The sequence below is a fragment of the Lutra lutra genome, chromosome 2 (assembly GCF_902655055.1).
Source record: "Lutra lutra chromosome 2, mLutLut1.2, whole genome shotgun sequence".
Taxonomy (NCBI): Eukaryota; Metazoa; Chordata; class Mammalia; order Carnivora; family Mustelidae; genus Lutra; species Lutra lutra.
In genome coordinates, this window is record NC_062279.1 from 40,068,868 (window position 1) to 40,085,660 (window position 16,793).

The following is a 16,793-nucleotide window of genomic DNA, read 5'->3' on the forward strand; positions in this document are numbered from 1 at the left end:
AACTAAGACCAGTTCATAAGTTATAGTGAAATAGATGTCTTACTGGAAAAAAATCTAAAATCTAAAATCTAATCTAATTGTATGTTTCATGGGTTGTTTTGTTTGTTTTCCTTAGCAAGAGTGAGGACATAGTAAGCTAAAGATAGTTTCTTACTCATGAAGAACACTCCAGTAAGATTATCAGTTGTTATTTACATGTCTGTGTTATTAAGATTTTGGAGAAAAATGCCTTTATGTTGTTAGGTCATAGCCTGAGAGCATTGATTAGGGGGTACTTAGAAAACGTTGCTGAAATTGTAAACTCCTTATAGAAACAGTTATTGCTAGATGCCTACATATTGAATCAAAGTTTATTACTAGGAAAAGTCACACTGGATGTAAGAAGATTGTAAGACTACTATTCTTGCTGTGTTCTGCCCAAGTAGTTGACTAGAAGTTTATGCATAAAAAGTACTGTCACTTTCCAAATGTATTTCAGTCTGCAGTTATTGAGAACCTGCTATGTGTCAGACATGAGGTATTGGGAATGAGTGAATGAGAACAGATACCTGCCCTGAACCATGTTAGTCCCTCTCTCCTTGTGACCCAGTTTATTCAGCATGAAGGACATAATGAGCCATAGAACCTTAGTGTTGTTTGCTCGAATCAGTTTTGCGTTGAACTTTACTGATCTGTTTTTAACAAAAATGCTTCAGCTGCCAACTCTGCTACTTAATTATGTGATTGAACTTGGGAAAATTATTTGATTTCTTTTTTTTAAAGGTTTTATTTATTTATTTGACAGAGAGAGAGGGATCACAAGTAGGCAGAGAGGCAGGCATAGAGAGAAGGGGGGGGAAGCAGGCTCCCCGCTGAGCAGAGAGCCTGATGCGGGGCTCAATCCCAGGACCCTGGGATCATGACCTGAGCCGAAGGCAGAGGCTTAACCCACTGAGCCACCCAGGTGCCCCCCTGAGTCTGATACTCCTTAAATGGTAACAGGGATAGTAATTTCTCCATTGCAATGTCATTGTGAATGTAAGTGCCTGATTCAGTGCCTAGTATATTATTGGTGCTTAGCAGCGGTTTTTGTTGTCTTCCCCTCCTGGCTCAGACATGATTCTGAGATTTTGATTTGGTGATCTTTTAAGGAATAAGCAAGCTGTATCATAGTTTTGATTTGCAATATTTTATTCAGTATTTCTGAGTTCTTTTACTTATAAGTATTGCTCTAAGTTGCAAATTAAGTATCCTAGGAGTTCTTGCAGTATATAATTTCTTAGACACCTTTTAAATTAATTTGAAAGTAAACTCTGCCCCCAACATGGGGCTTGAACTCATGACCCCAAGATCAGGAGTCACATGCTCTACTGACTGAACGAGCCAGGTGCACCTTCTTAAGACATTTTAAAGCACTCTTTTTTATAAGTTTATGTGCTTGCTGGTGAAGTTTAAGTATCTTTTAGTTGTGTGACCCTGAATTGCTACTGAGCTAGTAAGTTCGGTGCCTTTGGCTTTGAGTAATAATCATCAGCCACAGAGCAACAAACTCAGATTGCCAGCCTCGTGTCTTTTTTGGTTGGAAACACTGACACTTAATTGGCAATGACTGTGTTTTTTAAATTTTTCAAGTATCAAACGATATTGAATATTTTCTAATTTCTGAATTATTTTTATAATGATTCTATAGTGTTTTAGTAGAATTCACTCAGTTGTTGCTTTTCTTTGCAATATCTATTTTTATAAGAGGTTTTAAGGAAAAAGGACACTTTCTGGGGTGGTCTGCCCATTTTGTAACAGTCACTTCTCTGAAATTTCACCCTTATCCTGCCAGGTGTAGGCATTCTTCCTCCTAAAGTTGTGTGTGACCTACTTGCAAGCCTTTTATCCTTTTGGTCACATATAAATTGGATTGGGGATAAAAAAGAGACTCTAGCTGGATTATTTGGAATGATCTGGGTATTTAGAAGTGGGACCGAATGATGACTGGTCTTTAAACTACTTGTGTGAACTAGAGTGTTGAAGACTTGGAACGTGTTTGCCCCTATCTTCAGCACTGTACACGGAGAAAAAGAAAAAGTCAGTCTGCAGAGAGAATGGTATAGATGGGCAGAAACAGACTAAAGTCAGAAGGAGAGTACTATCTGGGTTCCTAACAGCTTCCTGGGTCTTTATTCTAGTGCTTTGTGAGTCCTAGTTATCCTTCAATATCGTAACATACCTCAGTGATCTTCCAATAAGTTTCCCTTTTTTGCACAAGGCTGCTCAAAATTCTGTTTCTTAATTTTTATTTTTTATTTTAAGATTTTATTTATTTGACAGAGATCACAAGAAGGCAGAGAGGCAGGCAGAGAGAGAGAGAGGAGGAAGCAGGCTCCCTGCTAAGCAGGGAGCCCGATACGGGGTTCGATCCCAGGACCCTGGGATCATGACCAGAGCCGAAGGCAGAGGCTTTAACCCACTGAGCCACCCAGGCACCCCAGTTTTTATTATTCTTTTGTTGAACTTCTAAAAAAGCTAGATTAAGCTTAAAAATAAAATGGGTGTGAATATCCACATGCAGAAGAATGAATTTAGACCCCTCCCTTACACCATACACAAATGGATCCTAGACCTAATTACAAGAACTAAAACTATAGAACTCTTAGAAAAATGAAAGGACAACTCACAGAATGTGAGAAATTATATACCTGTTTTATGACTGAGAAGGTGCTTTTTTCTTGAATACTCGGGGGGGGGGGAACCCAAAACTCAAAAGCCGCTCTTAGAACTCAGTGATAAAAAGAACCCAATTTTTAAGTAGGCAAAGACTGAATAGACTTTTCTCCAAAGAGAATATGCAAATGGCTAATGCTTAACATGATTAGTCATCAAAAATATAAATCAAGACCACAGTGACATACCACTTCACATCCACTGGGATGACTGTAATTAAAAGGATAGAAAATAACAAGTGTTGGCATGGCTGTGGAGAAATTGGAACCAACATAACATTGCTAGTGGGAATGTAAAGTGGTGTAAATACTTTGGAAAACAGTTTGGCCTTGTTTCAAACACAGTTACTGTGGAACCAGCAGTTCTACTCCTGGGCATATACCCACAAGAAACATGTTCACACAGAACTGGTGAGCAAATGTTTAAAGCATCATTATTCATAATAGCTAAAGAGTAGAAACAACCCAAATGCACATCAGCTGATGCATGGATAACCAAAATGTATTATATCCGTAAATGGAGTATGGTTGAGTCATAAAAAGAAATGAAGTGTTTATATAAACTGCAATATGAATGAATCCTAAAACCATCCTAAATGAAAGAAGCCAGACACAAAAGACCACAACGTGTATGATTTCATTTATATGAAATGTCCAGAATAGGCAAACCCATGGAGACAGAAAGGCAATGAGTAATTTCCAGGGACTGGAGAAAGGGAAATAGGCAGTGATGGGTAATAGGTAAAGGATTTTGGGGGAAGATGGAGATGGCCTAACATTAGATTTAGATCATGGTTATGGTCCTACAACTCTGTGAATATACTAAAATTCATTGCATTGTATACTTTAAATAGATGAGTTGTATGGTATATGAATTATATCTTAATAAAGGTATTTTTAAAAGCTCCAAAAATAATTATGAAATAACAATAAAAATAAAATTTTTAGAAATAAAAAAATATTTCTAGAGGTGACTTGTAACCGTTTTTTCTTTCATAAATTTCATACCTAAATACATTTTTCTTTTTTAACAATGACAGAAAATTGTGAGTAGCATGGTACTTCATTTAAAAATATGAACACAATTTAGTGCTGATTGTATCAGTTTGACAGTTAAATTGAAATGTAGATTTTTTTTTTTTAATCTAACATTTCTCTCTTTGCCATTATGTTTTGGGGGTGAACGGAGACAGTTGTGGTATTCTGAAAAGATCTCTGAACTTAGTACTTGCCAAAGCAGGACAAACATTAAGTGTTCAATCTGTGGTCTTGAATAAACAACTTAACATCTTAGAGCATCATAGGTTTCAAAATTTTGAAGTGAGGATCATGCTGGGCTAAAAAATTTTTTTTCTTTCTGTAGTAGTTTGGGGAGATTTTCCTAAGAAAAATAAGTATAGGTATATTCATAGGTGTTTCAATTTGACCACACCAGTATTATTTAAATTTTAAGCATTTTGCAGAAAGTGTCCAACTTGTCTAATGCTTAGTATTACACGTGAGAAAAATAGGTTCTCAGTCTATACTATTTATTTATTTACTTATTTATTTTCATTCTATATTATTTATAGAAATTGAAATTTTAATCACCTGGGTGGAGAAGTCCGTTAAGCATCCGATGTGTCATCAGTTTTGACTGGTTTTAGATATTATTGTATCTAAAAATTAATGTTAATTTTAGTGTAGCTGATTCATCTATAATTAATTTTTTTTAATGTATCAACTGTAATCATTTTTCACCTTTTAGTTTTTGATAATATATATATTGCTTTATGATGCACAGATAACAGGTTAATTTTAGAGAAGTCTGGTATAATTGTATCCGGTCTCCAGACTGAGTTATTTAGTGACAAATATGTGGTAAATACACTTTTATGTTGCAGTTAAGTGAGGTTATGGGATAGGTTTCTGTTTTCCTTTTTTTTTCTTTAAGCTTGATAGTTGCGGGGCGCCTGGGTGGCTCAGTGGGTTAAGCCGCTGCCTTCAGCTCGGGTCATGATCCCAGGTCCTGGGTTCGAGCCCCACATCGGGCTTTCTGCTCAGCGGGGAGCCTGCTTCCTCCTCTCTCTCTGCCTGCCTCTCTGCTTACTTGTGATTTCTCTCTGTCAAATAAATAAATAAAATCTTTAAAAAAAAAAAAAAAAGCTTGATAGTTGCATGATTAATATGCTGGCTTTTTCTTATTTGCAGAGATCCTTCATATTTTGATGAAAATTGGCTAAACAGAATCAAAACTGAAGTAGGAGATAATTGGAGGCTAAAGGTATTTTCTTTTTATTTTCCCATCTGTTAAATAGTCTTTCAGTTGTTTGTATATAGTATCTGTTGAACTTCCATCTGATGTGTTCAGTGAACTTCAGAAACCCAGATTGCCTGTAGTAAAATAATCCAGAATTAAGGATTAGAGGTAACTTGAAGTTGCTCACAAAGATACATACATAGTGTAAGTCAGTGGGACACAGTGACAGTGGGCATTGACTCTACAGCCAAGGTGCCTGTGTTTATATCACAGCTCTACCATTCAGTGTCTGGGAAAGACTGATCATTCTGTACCTCAGTTCCCCATTTGTAAAATGAGGGTTGTAATAGGATCTACCTCACAGAAATAAATGAGTTAGTATATATAACATATTTGGGATTGTGCATATGTAATGTTAGTTGCTAGAGTTGTTATTAATAATGAGAAAATATTGGTCAATGTTAACTGAGCACACACTAAGAGAATGAAGTATTTTCATTTCTTTCTTAGTAGCCTTAAGTTCCAGTATTTCTCAGGCTTATTTGAGATAGTCAAAACCCACAAAAAGAGGGGTGCCTGGGTGGCTCAGTCGTTAAGCATCTTCTTCAGCCCACGTCATGATCCCAGGGTCTTAGGATTGAGCCCCGCGTCTGGCTTCCTGCTTCTCCCTCTCCCACTCCCCCTGCTTGTGTTCTCTCTCACTGTGTCTGACTCTGTCAAATAAATGAAATCTTTAAAAAAAAAAAAATGAAAAGAAATACGGTTTACATTGTAGCCTCCTGTCCACCTATGCACAAACATAGTTTGTGTATGTATACATGCACAAACATAGTTGAACAAGTTTTTTCCCTTATTCTAGGTACTGACATTTTGATTTTTAAAAAATTAGTTGCAACCCACTAAATTAGTTTTATATTTTGAAATAATTCTAGATTCACAGGGGGCTGCCAAAAAATGTAGAAAAGTTCTATGTATCTTTCACCCAGTTCCCCCAGGGTTACATCTTGCATAACTGTAATCCAGTATCAAAACTAGGAAACTAACATTGGTACAAGTCAGTTCATTCAGGTTTCACCAGTTTTACCTATGCCATTTGGTGTTTGTGTGTACACTTCTGTGTAGCTCTAGCAATAATGTAGTTTCCTGTAATGCCCACTACAGCGAAGAGACAGAATTGTTACATCTCTGCAAGACTCCACATGCTTCCTTCATGACCACATCCACACCACATACTCCCCACCTTATTACCTGGAAACCATTAATTTGTTCTCCGTCTCTATAATTTTGTTACACTAAATTGATTTTTATGACCCAGTGATGTGTGACTGCCTGTTTGGAAAGCTCTAGAACCATTTCTCTTTGATATAGAAGGTATAGACTCAGAAATGCAAATGAGTAAGCATGTGAGGTCCCTGGACTTGAAATGTTAAGCTTGGTTTGTTTTTATATTTCTTCTATAAAACACATACTTGATAAAAAATAGTCATTGATTGTTTAAATATTGGGTCTGCCAAAATTTAATTCCTTTTGTTTACTAGGCTAGAGTGAATGAATGGACACTGATTTAAGCCATTTAAATTAAAAGCCATATTTTAATTTCTAAATCTTTCAAAAATAGACAATTCAATGACTTATACGTATATAATATTTTATATATAACATGTTAAAATATTTTACGTATATGTATATACATATATATTTTTTATATTTATATATTTTTTTTAGACAAGGAAGGAGGGAGGGAGGGACAGAGTGGGAGAGAATCCTAAGCAGGCTCCATACCCAGTGCAGAGCCCACTGCGGGGCTTGATCTCACAACCCTGAGTTCATGACCTGAGCCAAAATCAAGAGTCATTCACTCAACGAAGCCACACAACCATGCCTAAATGATTACTTTTTAATATTATAACATGTGTAAAGCAATTCTGGATATTTAAAATAATGCTACTGATCAATTTGTGTTTGCTTGGTGTCTTGACCAAAGAGAGAGTTATATATCCTATCTTCCATGCATGCAACACACATGTAAAATGCACCCTGTCTTCAGTGTCATGAGTGTGGCAGGGACAGTAATAGAGAAGGGGGGAAAACTTATATTCTTAACATTCAGAACTGGAAATGTCAGTTCTGATTTGCATTCCCATTCTCCTTATTATATTCTATGTTATATTTCTTCAATTTTAAGGTACCATTGATTATATAACTCTTTTCAATGGGAAGTAAACTACCATTTTATTTATTTATTTTTTTAAGACTTTTTAAAAAATTTATTTATTTGACAGACAGAGATCACAATCAGGCAGAGGCAGGCAGAGAGAGAGAGAGGAGGAAGCAGGCTCCCTGCCAAGCAAAGAGCCCGATGTGCGGCTTGATCCCAGGACGCTGGGATCATGACCTGAGCTGAAGGCAGAGGCTTTGACCCACTGAGCCACCCAGGCGCCCCTAAACTACCATTTTAAATGAACACATTTCATCAATGAATATTGATTTTTGAGACATTTTAATTTTAAATGTTAAAATATGAAAAAATGAACATTGTAGAATAAAGGAAATAAAGTATATTATCTATTTTCCGTGTCTCCAACTTTTTCTAGAAGTATAAACATGATAGTTTTCTTTATGAGCTGTTTTTTTAAATAAGTTTTCAGGGCACCTTGGTGGCTCAGTTGGTTGAGCATCCAGCTGTTGGTTTCAGCTCAGGTCATGATCTCAGGGTCATAAGATTGAGCCTCGCTTTGGGCTCCATGCTCAGTAGGGAGTCGCTTTTCTCCTTTTCTCTGCCTCTGCCCCCCCACTGCAACATTTGTGCTGTTTTTCTCTAAAAAAAAAAAAAATGTGTGTGTATGTATAAATCTTAAAAAAAAAAAAGTTTCAGTTTATTTTTTCCCTTAAAATAATGTCTGATTGCATTGGATCACACTGCTGTGATGAAGCCACTTTTACTTGATAGTCACAGGTTCTGCTGTCTTCTGTCCTAAGACATCTTTAGCTACTACCATGGAGTAGGGTCATTTAGGTAGATGGTTAACAGAATCATACTCTGTACACATTTAACTTAACACAAATTTAACTGTATGAGTTGGGTCAAGAAAGAAAAGGGGAAAAAATAATAGCTTAAGTAGTATAGATGACATAGTATAGGTGATAGCTACCTGTCATTTCACTCAGATAGCGTACAGGCCAGTGAACTCCTGCTTTGGAGTGGCTGAGTGAGAGGAAACACGTTGTTGGTCCCTCCCCTTATTTTGTTTCTAGGATGCCTTTTTTTCTTTGCTTTTTTTTTTTTTTTTTCGAAGTAGGCTGCATGTCCAATGTGGACTCTAAGGTGGGGCCCGAACACATGACTGTGAGATCAAGACCTGAGCTAAGATCAAGAGTTGGATGCCCAACCAGCTGAGCAACCTAGGCGCCCCAGGATGCTTCTTATACCACAAGTATCTTGCAGTGCTTTATACTAGCATTTCAAGATATAATAGTATTTCTTTAACCATATGGCTCCTAAATATTTACTTTGGTGCTCAAATAAAGGAAACCACAATCTTTTCTGCAGTTAGATGCTTTGCCACTGAGCTATATCCCCTCACAATCTTTTCTGACAGTGGAGAGAACTTGGAGACATTATACTTCGGTTACTTTAAGAGATTACCAGTTTTTGTCAGTGTATTTATAACACTGAAAATTTAACATGATTGGAAACAATTTTTTTTAAGATTTTATTTATTTATTTGACAGAGATCACAAGTAGGCAGAGAGGCAGGCAGACAGAGAGGAGGAAGCAGGCTCCCTGCTGAGCAGAGAACTGACTCAATCCCGGGACCCTGAGATCATGACCTGAGCGGAAGGCAGAGGCTTAATCCACTGAACCACCCAGGCACCCCTGGAAACAATTTTTTTAATTAATCTTTTTTTTTTTTTTTAAAGATTTTATTTATTTGTCAGAGACTGAGAGCAAGCACAAGCGGGGAGTGGTAGAGGCGAAGGGGGAGCAAGGAACCTGACTTGGGATTTGATCCAGGACCCTAGGATTGTGACCTGAGTTGAGGGCAGATGCTTAACTGACTGAGCCACCCAGGCATCCCTGAAAACAAATTTTTTTTAATAAATCTCTTGAGATCAGTTAAATTGAGCCATTGATAAATTGATAGTCCTTTTTTGATGATGAGGGTAATTCACATGTACTGTTGAATTTTTTTTTAGTGTTTATGATTTATAGAATAATTAGTTGGTTCAGAAATTTTTAAGATTTTATTTCAGAGAGAGCAAGTATGGGGGAGATAGGCAGAGGGAGAGAGAGGAAGAAAAGTAGGCTCCCCACTGAGCTGGGAGCCCAGTGATGTGGGGCTTGATCCTAAGACCCTGAGATCATGACCTGAGCCAAAAGCAGATGTTTAACTGACTAAGCCACCCATTTGCCCCCAGAAATTTTTTATGTTAAATTATATTTTGATTTATGCTTCCCTTTTATGCAGTTGTTTTATTTCTCTCTAAACAGATAAGCAATTTAAAGAAAATTTTAAAGGGAATCCTGGATTACAATCATGAGGTAAGGACTTTTTCTCACTCTGCTTTGAAGTATTACTATAGGATAATTTAATTTTACAATATTTTTCAATAGTTTCAAGTAAAGGAAAATTTACTCAAAATTTACCATTTATCTTCCACTGTATGGTTCTTAGGATGTTGGTTCAGACAGCTATCTATTAGGTAGGTAGTAGGTAAATGCTCTTTTTCACTGTAATATGGATAGTTTGTAGATGATTATTAATTTATGTTATATTTCGTTTTCTGCCATCTGTTAACTCTTTTTTTCCTCCCCTTGTGAAGGTGGTTTAGAATCCTGGTATCATTATAGCCAACTCCCTTGCTTACTTTAGTTTTATTTCTTGGCAGACCCTCATCCCTAGATTAATTCAATTTATCCTCTGAATCTAACATCAGAACAACAGAACAGTCCCCCTGATTTGGGGGAAAAAATCAGGCAGTAGAACTAGTTTTACTTTAAACTTCATGATCACAGATGTCAAATGGACACAACATACCCTGGAAGCCCCACAATTTTATCTGCGTTTATACCTACATCTATACATAAATCATTTATCTTCACAACTCAGTAAGTGCTCCTGCCGTCCACCCTATTACTCAAGCCCAAAACCTATAAATAATCCTGTAGTCCTTCTTTGATATCATCATAAGACTTACTAGTTAAATCTCCAAAATAACAGCTTTTTCTGTCTCTAACTGCTACACCTTCTACCAAGCCATCATTAGCTATTGCTTAGATTTCTAGAGTAGTCTGACTGGTGACCCTGATTTCACCCTTGCCCCTCTACAGTCTGTTCTTATTCTTCCCTCTGAAACCTGAATAATTTTTTTTTTAAGATTTTATTTTATTTATTTGACTGACAGAGAACACAAGTAGGCAGAGAGGCAGGCAGAGAGAGGGGAGGGGAAGCAGGTTTCCTGATGAGCAAAGAGCCCAATGCGGGGCTGAATCCCAGAACCTGGGATCATGACCTGAGCCGAAGACAGAGGCTTTAACCCACCAAGCCACCCAGGCCCCCCAAAAGCCTGAATAATATTTAAAAATATAAGTCTGATTATGCCACTTTTGCATCTTTTATGGTTTCCTGTTGTATTAAGAATCAGATTCCTACCTATTACCATGAGCCACCAGACACTGCGTGACCTCCTTAACCTGTTTACCCATAATGCTAGAGCCATATACATTCTGCTTCTGTGTTGTTGTTGTTGTTGTTGTTTAAAAAAGATTTTATTTAGCCACACCGTCTTTGGGGTGATCCGTGGTGGACGTTTTGAGGGCAGCTGACCTGCAGCCTGCGCGTCCCGGACCGCCTCCCGTGGAAGCCTGAGCCGGCCGTGTAGCTTTCTCCCTTTGTCTCATAACCATGTCCACCAACGAGAATGCTAATTCACCAGCTGCCCGCCTTAACAGATTCAAGAACAAGGGGAAAGACAGTACAGAAATGAGGCGGCGTCGAATAGAAGTTAATGTGGAGCTGAGGAGAGCGAAGAAGGATGACCAGATGCTGAAAAGGAGAAACGTAAGCTCGTTTCCCGATGATGCTACCTCTCCACTGCAGGAAAATCGCAACAACCAGGGCACTGTAAATTGGTCGGTTGATGACATTGTCAAGGGCATAAATAGCAACAATTTGGAAAGCCAGCTCCAGGCTACTCAAGCTGCTAGGAAACTGCTTTCTCGGGAAAAGCAGCCCCCCATAGACAACATAATCCGGGCTGGTTTGATTCCAAAATTTGTGTCCTTCTTGGGCAGAGCTGATTGTAGTCCCATTCAGTTTGAATCCGCTTGGGCTCTCACCAACATTGCTTCCGGGACATCAGAACAGACCAAGGCTGTGTTCATTTCCCTGTTGGCATCTTCCCACGCCCACATCAGCGAACAGGCTGTGTGGGCTCTAGGAAACATTGCAGGTGACGGTTCCGTTTTTCGAGACTTGGTTATCAAGTATGGTGCAGTTGATCCGCTTCTGGCTCTCCTCACGGTTCCTGATATGTCATCGTTAGCATGTGGCTACTTACGTAACCTTACTTGGACACTTTCAAACCTTTGTCGCAACAAGAACCCCGCACCCCCGCTAGATGCCGTCGAGCAGATTCTTCCTACCTTAGTTCGTCTCCTGCATCACGATGATCCAGAGGTCTTAGCAGATACCTGCTGGGCCATCTCCTACCTGACGGATGGTCCAAATGAACGGATTGAAATGGTTGTGAAAACAGGAGTTGTGCCCCAGCTTGTGAAGCTTCTAGGAGCTACTGAATTGCCCATTGTGACTCCTGCGCTAAGAGCCATAGGAAATATTGTCACTGGGACAGATGAACAGACTCAGGTTGTAATAGATGCAGGAGCGCTTGCTGTCTTTCCTAGCCTGCTAACGAACCCCAAAACTAATATTCAGAAGGAAGCCACGTGGACAATGTCAAACATCACAGCTGGCCGCCAGGACCAGATCCAGCAAGTTGTGAATCACGGATTAGTCCCATTCCTCGTTGGTGTTCTCTCTAAGGCAGACTTTAAGACACAAAAGGAAGCTGTCTGGGCTGTGACCAACTATACAAGTGGTGGGACAGTTGAACAGATTGTATACCTCGTCCATTGTGGCATAATAGAACCATTGATGAACCTCTTAACTGCGAAGGATACCAAAATTATTCTGGTCATTCTGGATGCCATTTCCAACATCTTTCAGGCTGCTGAGAAACTAGGTGAAACCGAGAAACTTAGTATAATGATTGAAGAATGTGGAGGTTTGGACAAAATCGAGGCTCTACAAAACCATGAAAATGAGTCTGTGTACAAAGCTTCATTAAACTTGATTGAGAAGTATTTCTCTGTAGAGGAAGAGGAAGATCAGAATGTTGTGCCAGAAACTACCTCTGAAGGCTATACGTTCCAGGTTCAGGATGGCACTGCTGGGACCTTTAACTTTTAGCTTGTACAGCCGACGCAGAAAGTTGTTTGTGGTGTGCTTTGTTTGGTAGAAGTTTGTCTTACTGTTGTTTCTCTACTAAGAACTCTTTTTAAATGTGTTTTGTTATTGTAGCACTTTTTACAACAAAACTCTACTTGACCAGTTCCAAACTGTAAAAACTGTATGAAGCTCCTCCTCCCAGTGGGTTTCTTATTTCTATGTGGACTCTCTTCTCTTGCAGTGTCCTGTAAATAAAGATTAAATTCAAAAAAAAAAAAAAAAAGATTTTATTTATTTGACAGAGAGAGGTCACAAGTAGGCAGAGAGGCAGGCAGAGAGAGGGGGAGGCAGGCTCCCCGCTGAGCAGAGAGCCCAGTGCGGGCCTCGATCCCAGGACCCTGAGATCATGACCTGAGCCGAAGGCAGAGGCTTAACGCCCTGAGCCACCCAGGCGCCTTGGTTCTATGTTTTTAGGATTTTCTTTTTTCACTGTATGCTTAATAGGAACTTACCCTTGCATATATTTCATTTCATTTGGGGCCAATTTCCCCATGAAGGAATCCTCCATTCTCCTTCCTGATATACGTGTTTGGCTATCAGCATTTTGGAGTCAAATGGAGTGAATATGTTTGGGGGGAATCTTACTGTTGGGGCATGAACCTATATTTAATCTCCCCTCTTTCTGGTACCCCCTTATTCAGGCTGTACTTTGAACTTCAGAGAAATTGTCTTTCTGGGGTGGTGAAGGGATCAAAGTACTCAGTTTCTTTGGTCAGTAGTGTACATACATACCAGATTGGGGTCTAAGTTGTGGTGATGGAGGTTGTTATAACTTAGGTATGAGAGATAAAAACAGAAATTGGGAGTGAAACTGACATAACAGCTCTGCCATTAGCAATGAGTTTCTGGTGCTGACAAACTAATATCAAATATTTTATTTGGATATAAAATATAAGTGCAATTCTAATCCTGTTGTCTCCATTCAGATTTTAGGACAGCAAATTAATGACTTTACCCTTCCTGATGTGAATCTTATTGGAGAACATTCTGATGCGGCAGAGCTTGGAAGGATGCTTCAACTCATCTTAGGCTGTGCTGTGAATTGTGAACAGAAGCAAGGTAATTTATATGTTAGTGTATGCATTTAAGATAATTAAGGAAAGTAGTACATATTGTATATATTACATATAAATCACCAGTACAAACAATAATATCTTCGTAAGGCCATCCTCAAACAATGCCATTTTCTTTTTTTTCCCCCCGAAGGAGGCTCCAGACCCAACATGGGGCTCCAACTCATGACTCTTGAGAGCTCAAGAGTTGTCCACAGTACCAAATGAGCCAACCGGGTGCCCCAAACAATGCCATTTTCTATAATTTTTCTGGTACTTTGTTTGCAAGTGTAAGAGTTTTGCAATTTAGAATAAATTTGATTGTGATGATATTCTTTCCCTTTAAGCAAGACTACATAATTCTTTGAGTGGATTATTTTTAACTACACTGAATGTGATGAAATTTACTGTTAATTGGACAAGGTCCAGCTAAATTTACTGTTAATTGGACAAGGTCCAGTAATAATGAGAAGGTTAAACTGGATCAATTCAGCTCCGGGCACTTAAAATTGGATACTTTAAATTACAAGTATGAAGGATTTATTTCACAAAATTTATTGAACTCATGCATTATGCCAGGGATAGGAGCGCAGTGCCACACAGAGCTGTGCGATCCGAGTGGTGATGAGTACTGTGAGGGTAAAGTGTAATGGGGGAGCCGGTCCAGGTGTAGGCCAGGGAAGTTATTTAAGCAAAAATGGGGAGGAGGATAGACTAAGAGTAGTCTGAATAGTATGAACTGAATGTCAGAAAGACTTAGGTATCTTTGAGAGGTTTAAAAAAAAAACCACAAATATAATTAGAGAACAGTGATGAAGGGAAGAAGGGTGATGAAACAGAAGGGGACTATTCTAAATAATGATGACATAGTATTTTAACTATTATACTAAACTATGACCTTCATAGGAGACAGATTTTTTTTTTAAGCCCAAAGATTTTTTTCTTATTCTTTTTACCTCACCCCTGGTGATGTAAAGTAGATTTTTATTTGACTTGTCTATACATTTTAAGTGTTCTTGTGACAAGTTTAATAATGGTCAACATTGTTTTCTTGAAGCTATGACTAGTATTTGGTCTGTGATCTGAGTTTTTTCTAACAATGTATTTCTCTTTGTCCCCATTCTTTTTAGATTTTTAGCATGCATGCTCTTTTTTTTTTTTTTTTTTTAAGATTTTATTTATTTATTTGACAGAGATAGAGATCACAAGTAGGCAGAGAGGCAGGCAGAGAGAGAGGGGGAAGCAGGCTCCCTGCTGAGCAGAGCCTGATATGGGGCTTGATCCCAGGACACTGAGATCATGACCCGAGCCAAAGGCAGAGGCTTAACCCACTGAGCCACCTAGGCGCCCCAGCATGCATGCTCTCAAAGTTTAGTTTGCTTATTCAGTTCAACTCAAGAATTAAAGTAGAGAATTTTCTACATTTGTGAGTTTTGTATATTACTAAAATATCTAAACATTTTTTGTCAAAGATTAGAAGATTCGTATAAATAAGATTCAAAACACATTAAATCTCTAAGTAAATGCTTTGGTTTTAAAAGGTGTATGAAAATTTATTTAATAAAGTTCACTGAATTCAAATAATGACCTCTTATATGTTTATTCTGTTAAGAGAGTCATCACCTCTTGGAAGCAAAGAGCTATTAAGAGCTGGCTAATTGGATTTACTACAGGGTAGAACTAGGAGAACACAAGGATGTTACCTATATCCATAGTCCTGTGGAAAAGCAGACAGTCCAGCTTCTCACACAGACCAAGTTTCTCCTGTAACACCTAGGTTTGGTTTCTCCCCTAAAATTGTTTATAAATGAAAACTTTGAACGGGGTTTTTAACATCATATTTATCCAGAGGGCATTCTGTTTTCAGAAACATAGTTGAGAGCTAAGAATCAAAGTAAAGGAATTCCTGAGTTCAGTATTACTTGTTACTGCACATTTCTGATGTATAATGTGAGGCTTACTAAAGATATTCCATTTGCTACCTGACTGACATTGGACTAGGCACTCAGCCTGTTTCCTCATCTACAGAATGAGAATGCAAAACCTGGTGGTTATGAGGAATAAATGAAATTGTGTATGCGTATTTGCTTTGTAATCCGTAACACTACACAAATAAAAAAGGCCTTATGTTGGGCGCCTGGGTGGCTCAGTGGTTAAAGCCTCTGCCTTCGGCTCAGGTCATGATCTCGGGGTCCTGGAATTGAGTCCGCATCGGGCTCTCTGCTCGGCAGGGAGCCTGCCTCCTCCTCCTGTCTCTCTCTGCCTGCCTCTCTGCCTACTTGTGATATGTCTGTCAAATTAAAAAAAAAAAAAAGGCCTTATGTTGAGATGAGTTTTCAGTTACTGGAGGTAAGGAGTGATTGCTCAGAACATTCACCTAGGATACTTTTGTCTTGGCCATCTGACTTCTCAAATTGAGGGAAATAAATGGTGCTAAAATTGGAAAAAGCAAAGATAAGTAGTAGAAAACACACTGAATTACTGAATGTCTCTCTTCTGCCCAGTACTCTACTAGCTACTAATAGAACAAAAAATACTTTTTACACATTAGGAAAACTAAGTATTCTATAACTTGCCCAGGATTTCTGGTTTGTGAAAAGCTAGGCAAGGACAACAACCGATGTCTCTCCATGTTTAAACATCATACTCTTTATACTAATCTTCTATAAATTCTAGCCCTAAAAGCTAAGTTTTCAAGATAATCTTGCTGACCTAGCGCACCTCATTATCCAGCCTCATAGATCTGTACCCAATAATCGTATATACTTGTATTTTGGACACTAAAGATTTGTAAGGTTTTTGTTGTTTTTTTGTTTTGTTTTGTTTTGTTTTTTGGGTTTTGTTTTGTTTTGCTTTTTTGCTTTTCACAGATTGTACATTAACATAGTTCTCATTGTCATTTTACCATGTAGCATTTTACGGTGTTCGCGGGGAAGGGCCTTGACGTGGCAACACCGCTTCTTAACTAACGCTTCCCCTCTCACACCTAACTAACTTCCTAACCTCCCTGTTCCCACCATTATTTTCTTCACTTCCAGGAGGCTGTAATTAAATTTTCCTTCCCCATTATCAGTGCCACTGCTTTTTCTTTTCCATGTTCACAATCTTTTATTTCAAAAGCTGTTTAGTCATCCTAGCTGTACCATTTTCTCCAGCGTCTTGTGATTTTTTTGTTTCATACCTTTGAGCAAAATATCAAAAAGTACTCCTTTCTATTCCAAGACTTACAGGATGCTCCTTGTTAACAAGACAAAAAAAACCTGAGGGACGCCTGGGTGGCTCAGTAGATTAAGCATCT

General features: G+C 38.4%; 2 protein-coding genes across 3 annotated transcripts in view; both read left to right on the forward strand.

Moving 5' to 3' along the window:
* Positions 1-16,793, forward strand: part of HOOK3 (hook microtubule tethering protein 3) — a 120,415-nt gene that overhangs the window by 21,722 nt on the left and 81,900 nt on the right. For both annotated transcript variants that reach the window (XM_047717228.1, XM_047717229.1), the window contains exons 3-5: positions 4,884-4,956; positions 9,425-9,475; positions 13,370-13,502. In XM_047717228.1, coding sequence (XP_047573184.1) covers positions 4,884-4,956; positions 9,425-9,475; positions 13,370-13,502 — 257 coding nt within the window. The remainder of the gene's footprint in view (positions 1-4,883; positions 4,957-9,424; positions 9,476-13,369; positions 13,503-16,793) is intronic.
* LOC125092807 (importin subunit alpha-1-like) lies at positions 10,715-12,649 on the forward strand. The gene has a single exon (XM_047717231.1). It carries the CDS (start codon positions 10,839-10,841, stop codon positions 12,402-12,404), a length of 1,566 nt encoding a protein of 521 aa, XP_047573187.1. The 5' UTR covers positions 10,715-10,838; the 3' UTR covers positions 12,405-12,649.

What these genes read in the sequence shown, in the direction of transcription:
- LOC125092807 (XM_047717231.1), top strand. Translation starts at nt 10,839, where the DNA reads ATGTCCACCAACGAGAATGCTAATTCACCAGCTGCCCGCCTTAACAGA.